This window comes from Mesoplodon densirostris, chromosome 8 (genome assembly GCF_025265405.1).
Source record: "Mesoplodon densirostris isolate mMesDen1 chromosome 8, mMesDen1 primary haplotype, whole genome shotgun sequence".
Lineage (NCBI taxonomy): Eukaryota > Metazoa > Chordata > Mammalia > Artiodactyla > Ziphiidae > Mesoplodon > Mesoplodon densirostris.
Window position 1 is genome coordinate 26015710 of NC_082668.1, and position 13657 is coordinate 26029366.

Sequence of the window (13657 nt, forward strand, 5' to 3'; positions counted from 1 at the left end):
ATGAAGAGCATGAGGTAAAAGATTATTTTTAAATTTTTATTTTAAATATGAGAGTCTCAACTATTAGCCATGAAGAAATGGCTAGTAAAGAAAGAAGCTGATTATAGATGAGAGAATATAAATAATTTGCAATGCAAAATTTGGACTTGAATATTAATGGACTGGGTAATCTAGAGCTCAGGAACATTCTAAAGCAAGAAAAGAACATCCTTCCATCTGAGACAGAAACAGCATGAATGAGTGTGTATTTGGATGAAAAAAAATTGACATCAGAAAGGAGCACATTGATTTAGCTGAGGATATCTAATTTCCAGTTTTCTTGTGCTATTAAATGTAGTATTTCACCTTGCATTTGAGCATCGTTTGGTATTTTAATTTCCAAAATGAATATTATTTGATTATTAGATGTGGGCTCTGCTGTGATATTAAGAAACTAGATATTGCCTGGAAAACCCTGATGAGATAGTGATATCTCTTAGAGATGTATGTGCATTATTTTGGATTTGTCCACGAGCAAGTCAATTTACTTGGATTTTAACTTCCTTCTAAAATGAGAATTTTAGACTAGTATCATTCATTAGTTCAACAAATATTTATTCATTGCTTACCTGATGAGGGTCTGTCTTTTCCATTTTAATATTTTCTGATTATTTTCATTACAAAATTGGCATTTTTTTTTTTTTTGGCCAATTTCAGAAGGAAACTCATCCAGATATATACTGGGTAGGAGAGATTGTCTTTATTTCAGTCTATTGATATTCTGGATAGGGAACTAGGATAAGCAAAACAGATTGTGTGTGTGTGTGTGTGTGTGTGTGTGTTCGTTTTCATCAAGTCTGGATATAGAGATGTTTGGTCTGCTATAATGCAAGGTGATTTGGAAAAGTTGAATGTCAACTTTTCCTCATTTTTTGGTTTGTGACACATCCATGATAAGATAATTCCAGTTTTTATCACTTTATTTCCAGTATATCATTTATTTGTGTATTGTAAGATGTAGCCATCAATTCTAATGTAAAAAAATATTTTTAAATACTATTTATGGTTTCATTATGCCAATTCATACACTTCCCTTATTATCTTGGAATCTATATATAGTGTCTTGGAAAGATTATGCAAAAACTCACACCCTCAATAATACTTTTATAGTTCATATAATAGGGCAATATTGTTTTCATTTTCTTGTTTGTTTTTTTTTTTAATCCTGACTCATAAACTTTGTTGATGTTAATAGCCTGTTAATAAGGGAGAATTTCCCTGGTGTCCAAGAGGGTAGTTTCAAATCAGCTTTAAGGTCCCTTAATGAACCACTGAGCATGTCTTTTAAAAATAGGTTGAATAAAACTTCATTAAATAAATGAATAAAGCAGCTGTTGATGAAGAATAGATTAGACAACATTTCTTTCCTATTTGACATAACTAGCAATATTATCATGTCATAGCCCATGGGCCACCAGGGAATTAACTGGGACAAGGGTCAAACCTGATTAGTAGCTGCCAAATTTAGGCATACTTTTACTGACTCTGAATGTCAGTTTCAGTAAGGGCTTTGCAGGTATCTGCCATGTTTTTCAGGTGAATTGTAGCAGTTATTGCATATAAGATTAAACCATTATAATACTTGTAGTGGTGTTCACCTTATGGTATGAATGGTCAGTTCCTTTGGAGTAGATATCACCAGACTAATTAGAAATAAAAGATAATGTTATATTTTCTTCTGTGATGTGAAAATGGGTATAACTGTGGTAGTTTAGAAAGCCCAGATATGTTTTTATAATTCTACTTAGCCTTTTTTTCAATGCATTAGGCCTTATGCTACTGGTTAAAATAATTGATGAAATATTAAATTATTAAAATTCAAAATTCCTTCCCTGTCCAGATCAGGATATAGTATTTATGTAACCTGAGGCTTAACTCTGTGTGGCAACAATTATTGTCAGTTATTCTGTGATCTAATGTGAGATAGGAAGCAGCAGTCCAGTTTAAGACCTATCTCCATCTCTGCCTTCCCATCTAAATAAATGCTTTACCCTTCCTGCAGTAGCCACACAATAAGAAGGAGAGAGTATCTTAGAGGAGAGGTATTAAAATATTGGTTTATAAAGGCTACTTCTGAAAACCTTGGGGCTCCCAATAAAAAAAATGAATTTTCTGGTCCCTTCCCTACACTTATTCAATCAGAAAGTAGGAAGAGGACCAGGCATATTTCTATGTAATTCTTACAGTCTTTCAGGCACTGGACACACAGATGTGTCCAATTAGTCTCTCCTGGGAAAATTAATAGTGGTATATAGTTTAGTGTTAGTGTCATTAAACCTGATTTTCTACACATTTCAGCATGCTCTGCAAGTAATATTCTTGAATGGTCTATGAGCTTTATTTGCTTCATTTAAAGTCGATTCTGATGATAATAGCTTTCTAGAAGCATGTTACAAAACCCAAAACGTTCATTTTGCGGTGTGGGGGGGTGGATGGTCACAATTTCATGACTCATAAGAATAAATATTAGATTGTAGAACTAGAGAGTACTTCTAGAGAGCATTTCATCAAGCCCACTGTCTTTAATTTAGTGGAGGTCTAAAGCATTCAGAAGAGATTTCCCTTAAATACTGACAAATAGAGACTCAAGAAGCCCATTCAGGGGCTCATTACAGTGTTTTTATCACTCTAATAGTCAATAACTTCTTCACATCCAACCCAAATCACCTCTGCTTTAACCCAAGCATTTTTCTTCTTGCTCAAACCTCCAAGTTTGTAACTGAAAACAGCCTAACACTAAAACCATTCCACTGAAGTACCATCTATTTAATGGACACAATGTGTTTCACCGACACAGTTTGTCAAAATTTGGTCAATAAACAGAAATAATCTAGGCAGCATAGAGGTGCAGGTCATTGAATACTAACAGAAATAGAATGAAATAAAAATAAGCATGCTTTAAAATATGCTTAGCAATGTAATTGGGGGCTGCTCAGGATACTTGTCATGTAAACAGCTGCTGGATAAGAGAAAGGAACAGTTTTCTGACTGTCTCTTACTTATCTGAAAGTTTTGCCTTCAGAATTAGCCAAACAATATTTCTGTTCCCACTTTAGGTCTTTTTCTTCCCACATTTTCCTACCTGCTTGCACATCAGTTGTGTTTGCTTAATCTCCCTATTAGTGATAGAGGGCTTAACAGCACCAATAGGAAATTAAAGGAAGAGGACAGTCAGTGTGATTAAATCTCAGACAAATAATAATTAGTCAATCAATCAAATGCTGGAAATAACCTAGAGTTTTTCCCATTTTCACTGGATAGAATAATGGTTTTCAGCTCTAGACTGCATATTGGAAATCACCTGGGGAGCTTATTAAAAGTATCAAATCCTAGAATGTGGCAGGTAATTTTGATTTATTAGGAATTAGGTGATTCCCAGGCATTTTCTTTTAAAGTACTCTATATCCTGCTACTCCAAATGAGGTCTGTGGACTAGTAGACAGTGACGTAACCTGGGAGTTCATTAGAATGGAAAATCTTGGGCCCCACTGATTATCAACTAAATCAAAATTTTCACTGATGCAAGAATCCTGTTCAATGATCTAATAGAAAGCCTAGTTCAGAGCCACTGGGTAGAGGAAGTGAACAGAAGCAGAAGGCACTGAGGGTGCGAAGATGGAGGAGATGATGAGGGAGGAATGGATGGGAAGGAGGAAAAAAGGGGCCGGGTGTGAAACGTAGGAAGAAAAAGCAAAGGCTTTGCCTAAATTTACCTCATTTGTTTTTTAATGGGCAGAGGTCCTTTTGTTTAGTCACTGTGATGTCAGTGCTCTGTTTTGCATCATTTATGAATGCTCATTTTCCTATTGTAACTCATGAGAAGTAACAGTAAATATTTGATTAAGAAGTAACAGTAAATATTTGATTAGTAAATTGTTAAAGTTCTTCAAATAAAATTAATTTCCTCTAAGGGAGTAACTTTAAGGGTAGTTATTATTATATTTTAAGAAGTAATTAAGCCCTTGTTTTTATTAGTGAAATGCTGATGTAATAAACCTACTTATAAATACTTTAGTTTTTTTGAGATGATAGGTATTCTCTCAGCAGCATCCTTTTACTACTACAGAATACTTGGTTCCTTAAATGTTAAGGACCCAATATCCATCTGATTCTCATGGATATTTTGAATGAATCCCCATTTCCAAATTTACTGACCCTAATATAATAAGCATTTTAATTTCCCAGGTTTTATCTTTTATGTTAAACAATCAGAGTTAGTGATGTACCACTAAAGAACAAACTAGTAAAAATTCAACCCAAATATTGTAATGTACCCAATGAAGCAATTTAGAAAAGATAATAAATATAGGGGGAAAAAATCTAATGAAATAATAGTCAAGCAAGGATGGAAATTAAAATAACCGCAGCAATTATAAGTTAATGTTCCCATGGAGGCTAAGTGAATTATCTCATTGATTTCAGGACCTGTTTTTTGTTTTGTGTCTCCATCATAATAAAATATGACTATAGTTTGATGTGTTTAATTCATATTAAATAATGCTTATTAATCAGCAAGTGCCATTAAACAGACTCTACAAAGGGAAAGTTTTCTTTCTGGAAACAAAACTCGTAACAATGTGAAGAAATGTTTCTTAACAGCATCTCATCATTATTTAGAGATTAAGCTTATTGCTTTGTTCTTTTGCTTACTTATTATCTGTCAAGCAAATATTTCTAAATATGTTTCATGCTTACTGAACTTTAGGCATATGAAAACTATGATAACAAATAGTGCTTTTTTAGTGTTAAATGTATCTTACCTTTTGAAAAAAATCAATCGTAGACTGCTTTTGAAACAAATCCCAGAATTCCCTTTTAATATCTTAAATCAAAATTTTAAAAAATAATGACTTAGAAGGATGTTTCTTTTCATGTTCCTGAAATGGAATGGCATCTCTAACATCAAAATGTCCTGAGAAAATGTGAGACAGGTAACCACTGTATGGAAGAAATTTCTATTTTGAAAAATTTATAGTTGACAACACATATGATTGAATAATTTGAATACATGTTTTAAAAGTTCACAGTATAGGCTTCCCTGGTGGTGCAGTGGTTGAGAGTCCACCTGCCGAAGCAGGGGATATGGGTTCATGCCCCGGTCTGGGAAGATCCCAAATGCCGTGGAGCGGTTGGGCCCGTGAGCCATGGCCACTAAGCCTGCACGTCCAGAGACTGTGTTCTGCAACAGGAAAGGCCACAGCAGTGAGAAGCCCACGTACCACAAAAAAAAAAAAAGAAAAAAAAAGTTCACAGTATAATAATTATTATTGAACCTAAGGTTGTACTATGTTAGATTCTTTTTCTAACATTGTTTTTATATTTAAATAGTGTACTCAATGAGAGAAATTATCTTATGAACATTTAATAAATAATTTATAAAAATAAAATCATGGGGCTTCCCTGGTGGCACAGTGGTTGAGAGTCCGCCTGCTGATGCAGGGGACACGGGCTCGTGCCCCGGTCTGGGAAGATCCCACATGCCGCGGAGCGGCTGGGTCCATGAGCCATGGCCACTGAACCTGCACATCTGGAGCCTGTGCTCTGCAACGAGAGAGGCCACAACAGTGAGAGGCCCGTGTACCGCCAAAAAAAAAAGTAAATAAGTAAATAATAAATAAATAAATAGATAAATAAAATCATAGTTATTTCTTTAAATACTATATACATTAATTTCCTCATTTAGTAGGAAAGACCAATGTATATAAATAAAGAGAAATTGAAACATTTTGTATAGTTATCTTAAATTACCCTAGAGTTAAAAAGAGAAATTAACACTTAGACATATATGTCTAGGATTAAAACATGATATGATTTATAGGATGTGATTGCTGTCTCACTTCATGCTATTTTCCAGTTGAGCAAAGCCTGTCAACTAAAAGCAAATTAGTAGACTGTCCTGTGATAACACTGACTTCAAATCTAGTAATTTGATTACTTAACATATGTCTGCCATTTCAATGAGCAACTCTTAGTACATCAAAAGAGCCTTGTTGAATCTGGAAGAGAGGAATTATATTTGAATCTGTTCTTTCCAAAAGTGTCTATTAAAAGTGTTTCCTTATATGGTATTAATTACTAATTAGGACATCTAAATAAATATAACAATTGGTTAAAAGATAGGAATGTTAATGTAAGCACATGTATGAATATGAAGAGTTAATGAGTAGATTTAATTCATCTGCTTACTTGCTCAGAAGCAAGTGTGTCAGATTAACTCAGGGTGGAGATGTGTCTGAAAAGGTTTCAGAGCAAAATGGCACCTTAAGTGGATCTTATGAATGAGTATTTGCTAGACAGAGAAGGCAGATACGGTTCTTTTCATCATGAAGGAATGCATTGTGAAAAGGCAGTGAAAATTACAGTTGAGTACCATGAAAGGAACTGGGGACCAACAAATGGTATTTCTCTGTCTGGATGTGAAGATCACGGTGAGAGTAGTGAGAGATGCCCGTAGAAATGGTGGTCAATTGATAGAGGACTTTTATTTCTTGTTAAGGGTTTACTCCTCTAGTGCAGAGATGGGAAGTAAGCTTCATACTGTGAAACAACACTGATTTATATGCAGTGGCCCATATTTTCAAATCATTACTTTTAGAGTGGCATAGAGGATTGTGATCTGAGAAATCTTTTAGAAGTCTATGTAATAATTTAGAGCTAAGTCTCAGAACAAAGTTAGAGTAGAGAGGAAAGACAGTAATGATAAACATCTATTGCTAGTATTTGGGATTTTTATTAGGTATGAGAAGTGAGGGTGAGGGGAAAGGAGAAATAGAAAACATGTCCCCAAATTTTAGTTGAGCTACTGGATGGATGGTACTATCATTAATTGAGGTAAGGGAACAAATAAGAGAGATATACTCGATGGTGGAGGTGGGGAAATGATACATTCCATTTTGTACATCTAAATTAGAACTTTTGTAGACACCTAGAAATACACGTTGCATCTCAAAAGAGAATTCAGATCTGGATCTGATGTTATCTACCTATAGATAGTGTGCAAAGTAGAGATGAATGATTTCATTCAGGTATATGAGCCCTTAGCCCAAAGAAAATTGTGAAGACCAGCTCTGAGGAACACTAGAGTGGTGTCTTGCTATAATAGCAGTGAAGGAAGCTTTGAAGAACTCAAAAGGTGGGAAGAAACAAGGCTGAAGTGGAAATACAGAAGCAAAGAAATGATGTGCTACACATATGCTGTAAAATTCATTTCTCTAAATACTTTTAAAATATATCTTTGGAATAAGTGTGATAAGCAGAAATGTGTCCCTCAATACTATAATTTTGATGTCCAATGTATACCTTGACATACTGCTGTCAGCTTGGATTGAAGGATGTTATAAGAAAGAACTAATAGAAGTTTTTGTTGTGTTTGTTATGAATATATCTTCCTCCCTCCCTCTATTCCTTTCCTCCTTCCTTCTTTTCCTCCTCCATCCTTTCCTTTCTTCAGTGGTGTTGCACTCTTCTTTACACAAGTCCCTCCTTTTTCAGAAATCTTAGTAGAAATTTCACTTAAATCTCAGGAATAGAAACAGTTGTGCTACTACAGATCCATTACCTATCTCTCTTTGTCTGCCGCCCTACATACCTATTTATTTGTCAGTCACACATCCATTTTATCACCTATCTATCATCGATGTATCTGATAGGAATGATATAATGTGAATCATGTAAAAGTTTCTGTTCCCCTTTCTGCATTGACTACCAAAAATCTTGCACTTACTCCTGGGGACACCTCCCGCTGCAGGCCCTCACTGTGCACACTGTAAGTTGACTTCACTGCTGACTCCATCCTTCACAACCTGCCTAAATGTCGCATTCAGTTGTTCTAAATTTGATTCTTTCTTGCTAAGTTGTGTGAGTTTTGTAAAGCCTTTAAGTATTTGCTGGAACAAGAAAGAATATAGAAAACAAATTCATGTATTAATTTTGAAGAGTGTTATGCAGTAATTTTGATCAGTTGAAGACTTCCTTCAGTAAATGTTTGCTGAGCTGAGTCAATGACAGTTGAGTACATTGTTTCTCCAGGGCTCAGCTTTTCTCAGCTACTCCAAATCCCCTTAGAAGTTTCTCTTGGTGGCTGACTTTGATGAGGACCTATCTCTGTCTTCTGCAGTGACAAGGACTGTCTGTGCAGAACAGTGTGATGGCAGATGCTACGGACCCTACGTTAGTGACTGCTGTCACCGAGAATGTGCTGGAGGCTGCTCGGGACCTAAGGACACCGACTGCTTTGTAAGTCTGGCAGCTCTCCCTTTCACTCTCTGGTCCTCCCCTCCATCCTGGTTTCACTCAGGCACATTGAGTCTTTAATATCTTATTAAGATAAGACCAAATTTTGCCATTTTAGGATTAAGAAAGATGCTCTGACTTCCTAGAAGTCATTCCCTCACTGGGTGGCTATTAATTAACTAGGATTGTTCTGTTCTACTAAATGAATTATGTCTTTCTGATTATAATTTATATTATGAGTGAGGTTTATTGGACAACATGAAGGAGAACATATTGAGATATCTTTTAAAAAGCTAACAGCATCCTTCCAGAATATACAGTGATTGCCTATGTGTGTTGTTGCATCATTGAGTCAAGTCTTGAGTGGGGGCACTTGCATTTTATTTCTCAAATATAAATTTCAAGATTAAAGCACATAAATTTATGAATTTAACTGTTATACAGTTTATATTGTTTACAAGCTAATATTATTCAAGATTTATAAGATTTACAAATGCATGTTTAAAGCAATTTATATGCTAATCTGTATGATTTTTATTTTAGAAGAGGACAATTTTATGTCCTCAAAATTAACATTTATAGCTTGTAGGGGCCACTTTTTAATTACATTTTGATATCCCTGATAAAGGTCTTTCTATTCTTTTGAATACATGCAGGCAATTCTGTGAGCTATAGTTAATGATATTTCATACACACAGAGCATTAGTTTCATTTTAAGCTAAAAATCATAAAATAATAAACTATTTTTGTTGCTAAAAATGCACACAGGAATTTATTTACTTTTTTACCCTCTCAAATATCCAGAGAATACACAGATATATTTAGAACTGAGTCTTTTTTTCAATTTGGCACTTAATTCTGGAAATAAGCAAATTATAGATTATAGCTCTTATGATGTAGATACATAGTAATTTCTTACTTTTCTTAATGTCACAAGAAACTTATTGTCTATCCTAATTTTATAGTGAAACAAAAGTGTGTATTGCAGAAATGAGTAGGAAGGAAGAAGGAAAGAGAAGAAAAATGTTAAAAGTATACAGAAGAATAACAAAACAAAACAAACAAACAAAAAAGTATACAGAAGATGCTCAGCAGATCTTGAACTGAGACCCTTTCCCTTGCCTATCACCAGACATGGGATTGAAGCTTGATCTGGACGATGCTGAACAAGTGTTTCAAAACAGTAATTTCAAAACAGTAGCAACAATAAACACCAACAATTGATGTTAACTTTCACTTAGAAGCTTCACTGCATTTTTTTCATGGTTCCATTATCACAATAAGCAGAGTGCTGAGTGAGCTTCAGAATTCTCATTTCATTACTTTTATGGAATGGTCCAGTGATTCCATTTTGGCATTTAGTACAGAATGTTCAAGAATGCCAGACCAATACCTTGGTGTAAGTTATGTTGTATTGTATGCTGTCTGGAAGGTAAACTTGTTTGATTTCTCTGGCTTATGTCCCTTTGTTGCCAAGCAATCTGTGCACAACACTGTATAAAATATCTTAGTAAAGCAATTATGAGGACACATGAAGTTTTATACCCATAAATTAAAACTTACTGAGTTTCCTAGATTGGTTTTTAATAGATTCTTCCTGGAGAGTGTCATCTTAGTGAATAATGTATTATCAGTGAATCTCGTTCTGATTATTCATCTTGTAGACCATCATCAGGGAATTGTCATGTTTGTGATAAAGTGCTTGCTAAAACAACAACTGATTAAGAAAATGTTTTGAGGAAACAATAAATTAGTGCTTATTAATAAACATACATACGATCTATGATGATATGTAAAATATAGCTTGAGTTCACATTAGCTTGCCTTCCAAGACCTAAATTATTCCTATGAATATTTAAATTGTTAAATTAAAATAATTAGTTCATCCCCTGTTTTGCTAATCACATGTTTTTATGTACTTATACATATGTTCTCTTTTCATATCAAATACCTAACTCTTAGGTGGTACAATTGTTTTTAATCATTCTCAAATGCATTTGAACATATTAACAAATTGAGGTCTCAATACAAATATATGTCAGCAGAAACAAATTTACTTGAACTGGTGACTTTTAGTAAATGGTATGACATTATGAAAAAGACCATATAGGAAATGGTATCATATTATTTAATTATGGGCTAAGTATAGCTACTTCTTTACATTTTGGCATCGTACCCCCTACATTTACACTTGACTAGTCACCTGCCAGAGAATTTTCTTTAAGTCCAGTTTGAATGACCATCACATTTTCTCACTATACAATGGTGATGAATGGACTTACCATATCACTTAAGGCACTGAACTCTCCAAACTAGCTTTAAGGAAAGTCTAGCCTGTACAAATGGAGATTTAGTTGTCACTGCCAGACTCTAAGACTCAACATAAACCCTTTGGATAAGGGTAAGCTTAAATAAGTTTTCACTATTATCTAACTTTAATAATTTAAACCAATTTTCAGTTTAGAAATCAGTGGATAGATACCAAGCAATTGGAACATCAATAACTGTAGATGATGTATTTACTGACATTAGAAAAATAGTTTTGTAAAATTGAGAAGTACAAAACAAATATGAAGTTAAAAAATAAGCCCTTACAACTAGGAAGTTATCAAATTTTCCAGTTTTTATGAAATTGATGTACGCTGAGTAAACAATACAACCTATCACAGAACTGTTGTAGCAGTGTCCCTTTAACAAATATTATGAAGGTTATTTTTAAAACAAAATTAATCTTTGCTGTGTTGCAGGCCTGCATGAACTTCAATGATAGCGGAGCATGTGTTACTCAGTGTCCACAAACTTTTGTCTACAATCCAACAACCTTTCAACTGGAGCATAACTTCAATGCAAAATACACCTATGGAGCATTTTGTGTCAAGAAGTGCCCACGTAAGTAACAGGATAAGAAGAGCCAAATCAATTAGCTCATCATTTAAGAACAGAGGAATTTCATGTAAGTTTATTGAATTTCAAAATTGTGACAATATTGTGAATTACTTGAGAATGGGTACTATTATTATCATTTCACAAATAAGAAAATTAAAATTCAAAAAATTGAAGTGATTGGTTCATAGTCTCAGCAAAGTAGTGGCATATTTGAAGTTATAGTACAGTGTCATTCATTGACTTCTAAACTCAATATTTTCACTATATGTCAGTGGTTTTGCACACGATTTTGTTCCTCAGAAAAGTGATTAGTTAAGTAGCAGCAAGCTATGTAATGAAAGAGATCTACTCTAATAACAATGCATTTTCACCTAAAATTATTTATTATTATTTATTTGTAATAGAATATATAGCATTATAGTTTTAACATCAAATCCAATGTTAAACAATAACAGTGGATATAAAGGGCATGTTAAGGGGCCTTTATCAAATTGATAACTAATCCTGGGGATTCAAAATGACCAATTTAGCTTTCATCAAGAATAGTATATGTCTCAATACTTGTTCAAGCCACTTTCTTTGCTTGAAAAGACCAATGAGAGAGTTCTTCAATGTTGTACTTACTGGAAGGGTAAAAAAAAATCACTACTTTTATCCACATACTCAATAAAAAGAAGACTTTACATTCTACAGCACACAGATATTGTGTTGTTGTTTCTGTTTTGCTTTGTCCACGTGATGAAGTATGAAGTGTAAGGGACATGGTATTAGAGTGGCTTTGGTTATAACTTTGCCCACTTGTTAGTCGTGTGATTTTAGATGAACTATTTAGTTTTCTATTTCCTCCTCTTTAAAATGTGGATAATCATATGTACCCTCTCTCTTTCCCATATTCATTATAAAGAGCAAAGGGATAGGTAATAGGGTTCAGAGGAATAGTATGTAAAAACAAGCCGTTGAAAGCAATGATGATTCCAGCCATTATTATTAAATATTTTATATTGGTTAAAAGAATAATTATGAATATATATATATATATATATATATATATATATATATATATATATATATATATATATATGTAACATGGCTCTAAATTACCATTTTAAAATCACAGACACACTAACTCTAGGATAGTAGAGATTTTTCCATCTTAAACAATTTTATATCCAAAGTTATGTTTTTGATCTAACAACTTCTCATCTAAAGTTACCCTATATTTCCCCATCTACTATCTTGCAAAATACGGGGCTTGAGAGTATTGTAGAATGTGGCTAGATGATGATTTTTTTCATTTTCTTAGACAAATGTCCTCCTGCTCTATTACTTCATATTATGGTGGCTTGCCCCAAAGGTAGTCAAAACCATGTTTTTTTGAGATTTTTGGTGCTTTCCTTTTTATTCAAGCCCCGAGGTTGAGGCCCAAGGCTTGGGTTGGAGTGGAAGACCAGAAAAAACCTGAGCTAGGGACTTTTCCTTTTCTTTATTACATCCTTTGTAGTGTCTCATCTGAAGTCTCTCAACTCCTAAGTTTTGACAAGGGGCTAAATACTTAGGACTGGTTTTTGAAATTAAATGCCCAGTTACCATAGATATGGTAACTCATAAACTACCTTTCATGGATTAGTTTAGGTCTATCCAATTACAGATTAATTTAAAGAACTTCATTATTTATCTATGTAAAATTCAAATCTTTGAGGGACCTTGATCATAAGGCATGGTTTGCTAAACTGTACCTGTCTTAGAAAAACATAGATGTTCAGTTTCTAAATACTGGCCTACAATTCCTAATTCAGAATTCTAAAATTCAAAAACCCGAAACAACAAATATTTTTTGAAACTAATTTGACTGCAAAATCTGAACCTAACTAGTAATGAAGATATTTATAACCTTTTCTAAAAATTTCACTTGGCATAAATTGCTGCAAAAATGTGGAAGTTTTTAAACACAAGGTATCCCTAAAGACCTTGCAGAAAGGACGTTTACACCTGTTGCAGGTTGGGTTCCCCTGAGACAGAAACTATGGTTGTTTAAGAAGTATTCTCAGAATCAAGACCCATGAGGGAAGGAAATGAAGCGAGATCAGGCTGTGACGCAGTCTCAGCAAAGTGTCTCTTTTGTGGTGGATGCCCCCTAGTGGATATTAACTTGGAATTGAATGATTTTCACACTTTATACCCACTCCCATGGATTCATATATATGCCTCTACCCCAGACTCCCTTCAATCCCAATTCCAGATTTTCCAGTACTTCTTCTCCCAGGGCGAGCCACTGCTCATGAGTTCATATTTATTCTAAACTCCTATTTATTCCCTACAAAGTAAAGGATCATTTGCACTACCTAGAACTATGCCCATTGGTGGGACTTTTCCTTGCCACTGTATTTCAAGTCCACTCCTGACTGAGGCTGCAGGGCAGCTGCCATCCATTTTCAGCTGCTTGCACACACACCCCAAGCTTGGTTTTTGTCTTCCTCTGTCAGCTTGTCATACGTGCCCT

General features: G+C 34.3%; 1 protein-coding gene across 1 annotated transcript in view; it reads left to right on the forward strand.

Moving 5' to 3' along the window:
- Window positions 1–13657, forward strand: part of ERBB4 (erb-b2 receptor tyrosine kinase 4) — a 728717-nt gene that overhangs the window by 402641 nt on the left and 312419 nt on the right. Inside the window, exons 5-6 of the mRNA XM_060107375.1 lie at window positions 8156–8274; window positions 11019–11160. Of these exons, the coding sequence (XP_059963358.1) occupies window positions 8156–8274; window positions 11019–11160 (261 nt within the window). The remainder of the gene's footprint in view (window positions 1–8155; window positions 8275–11018; window positions 11161–13657) is intronic.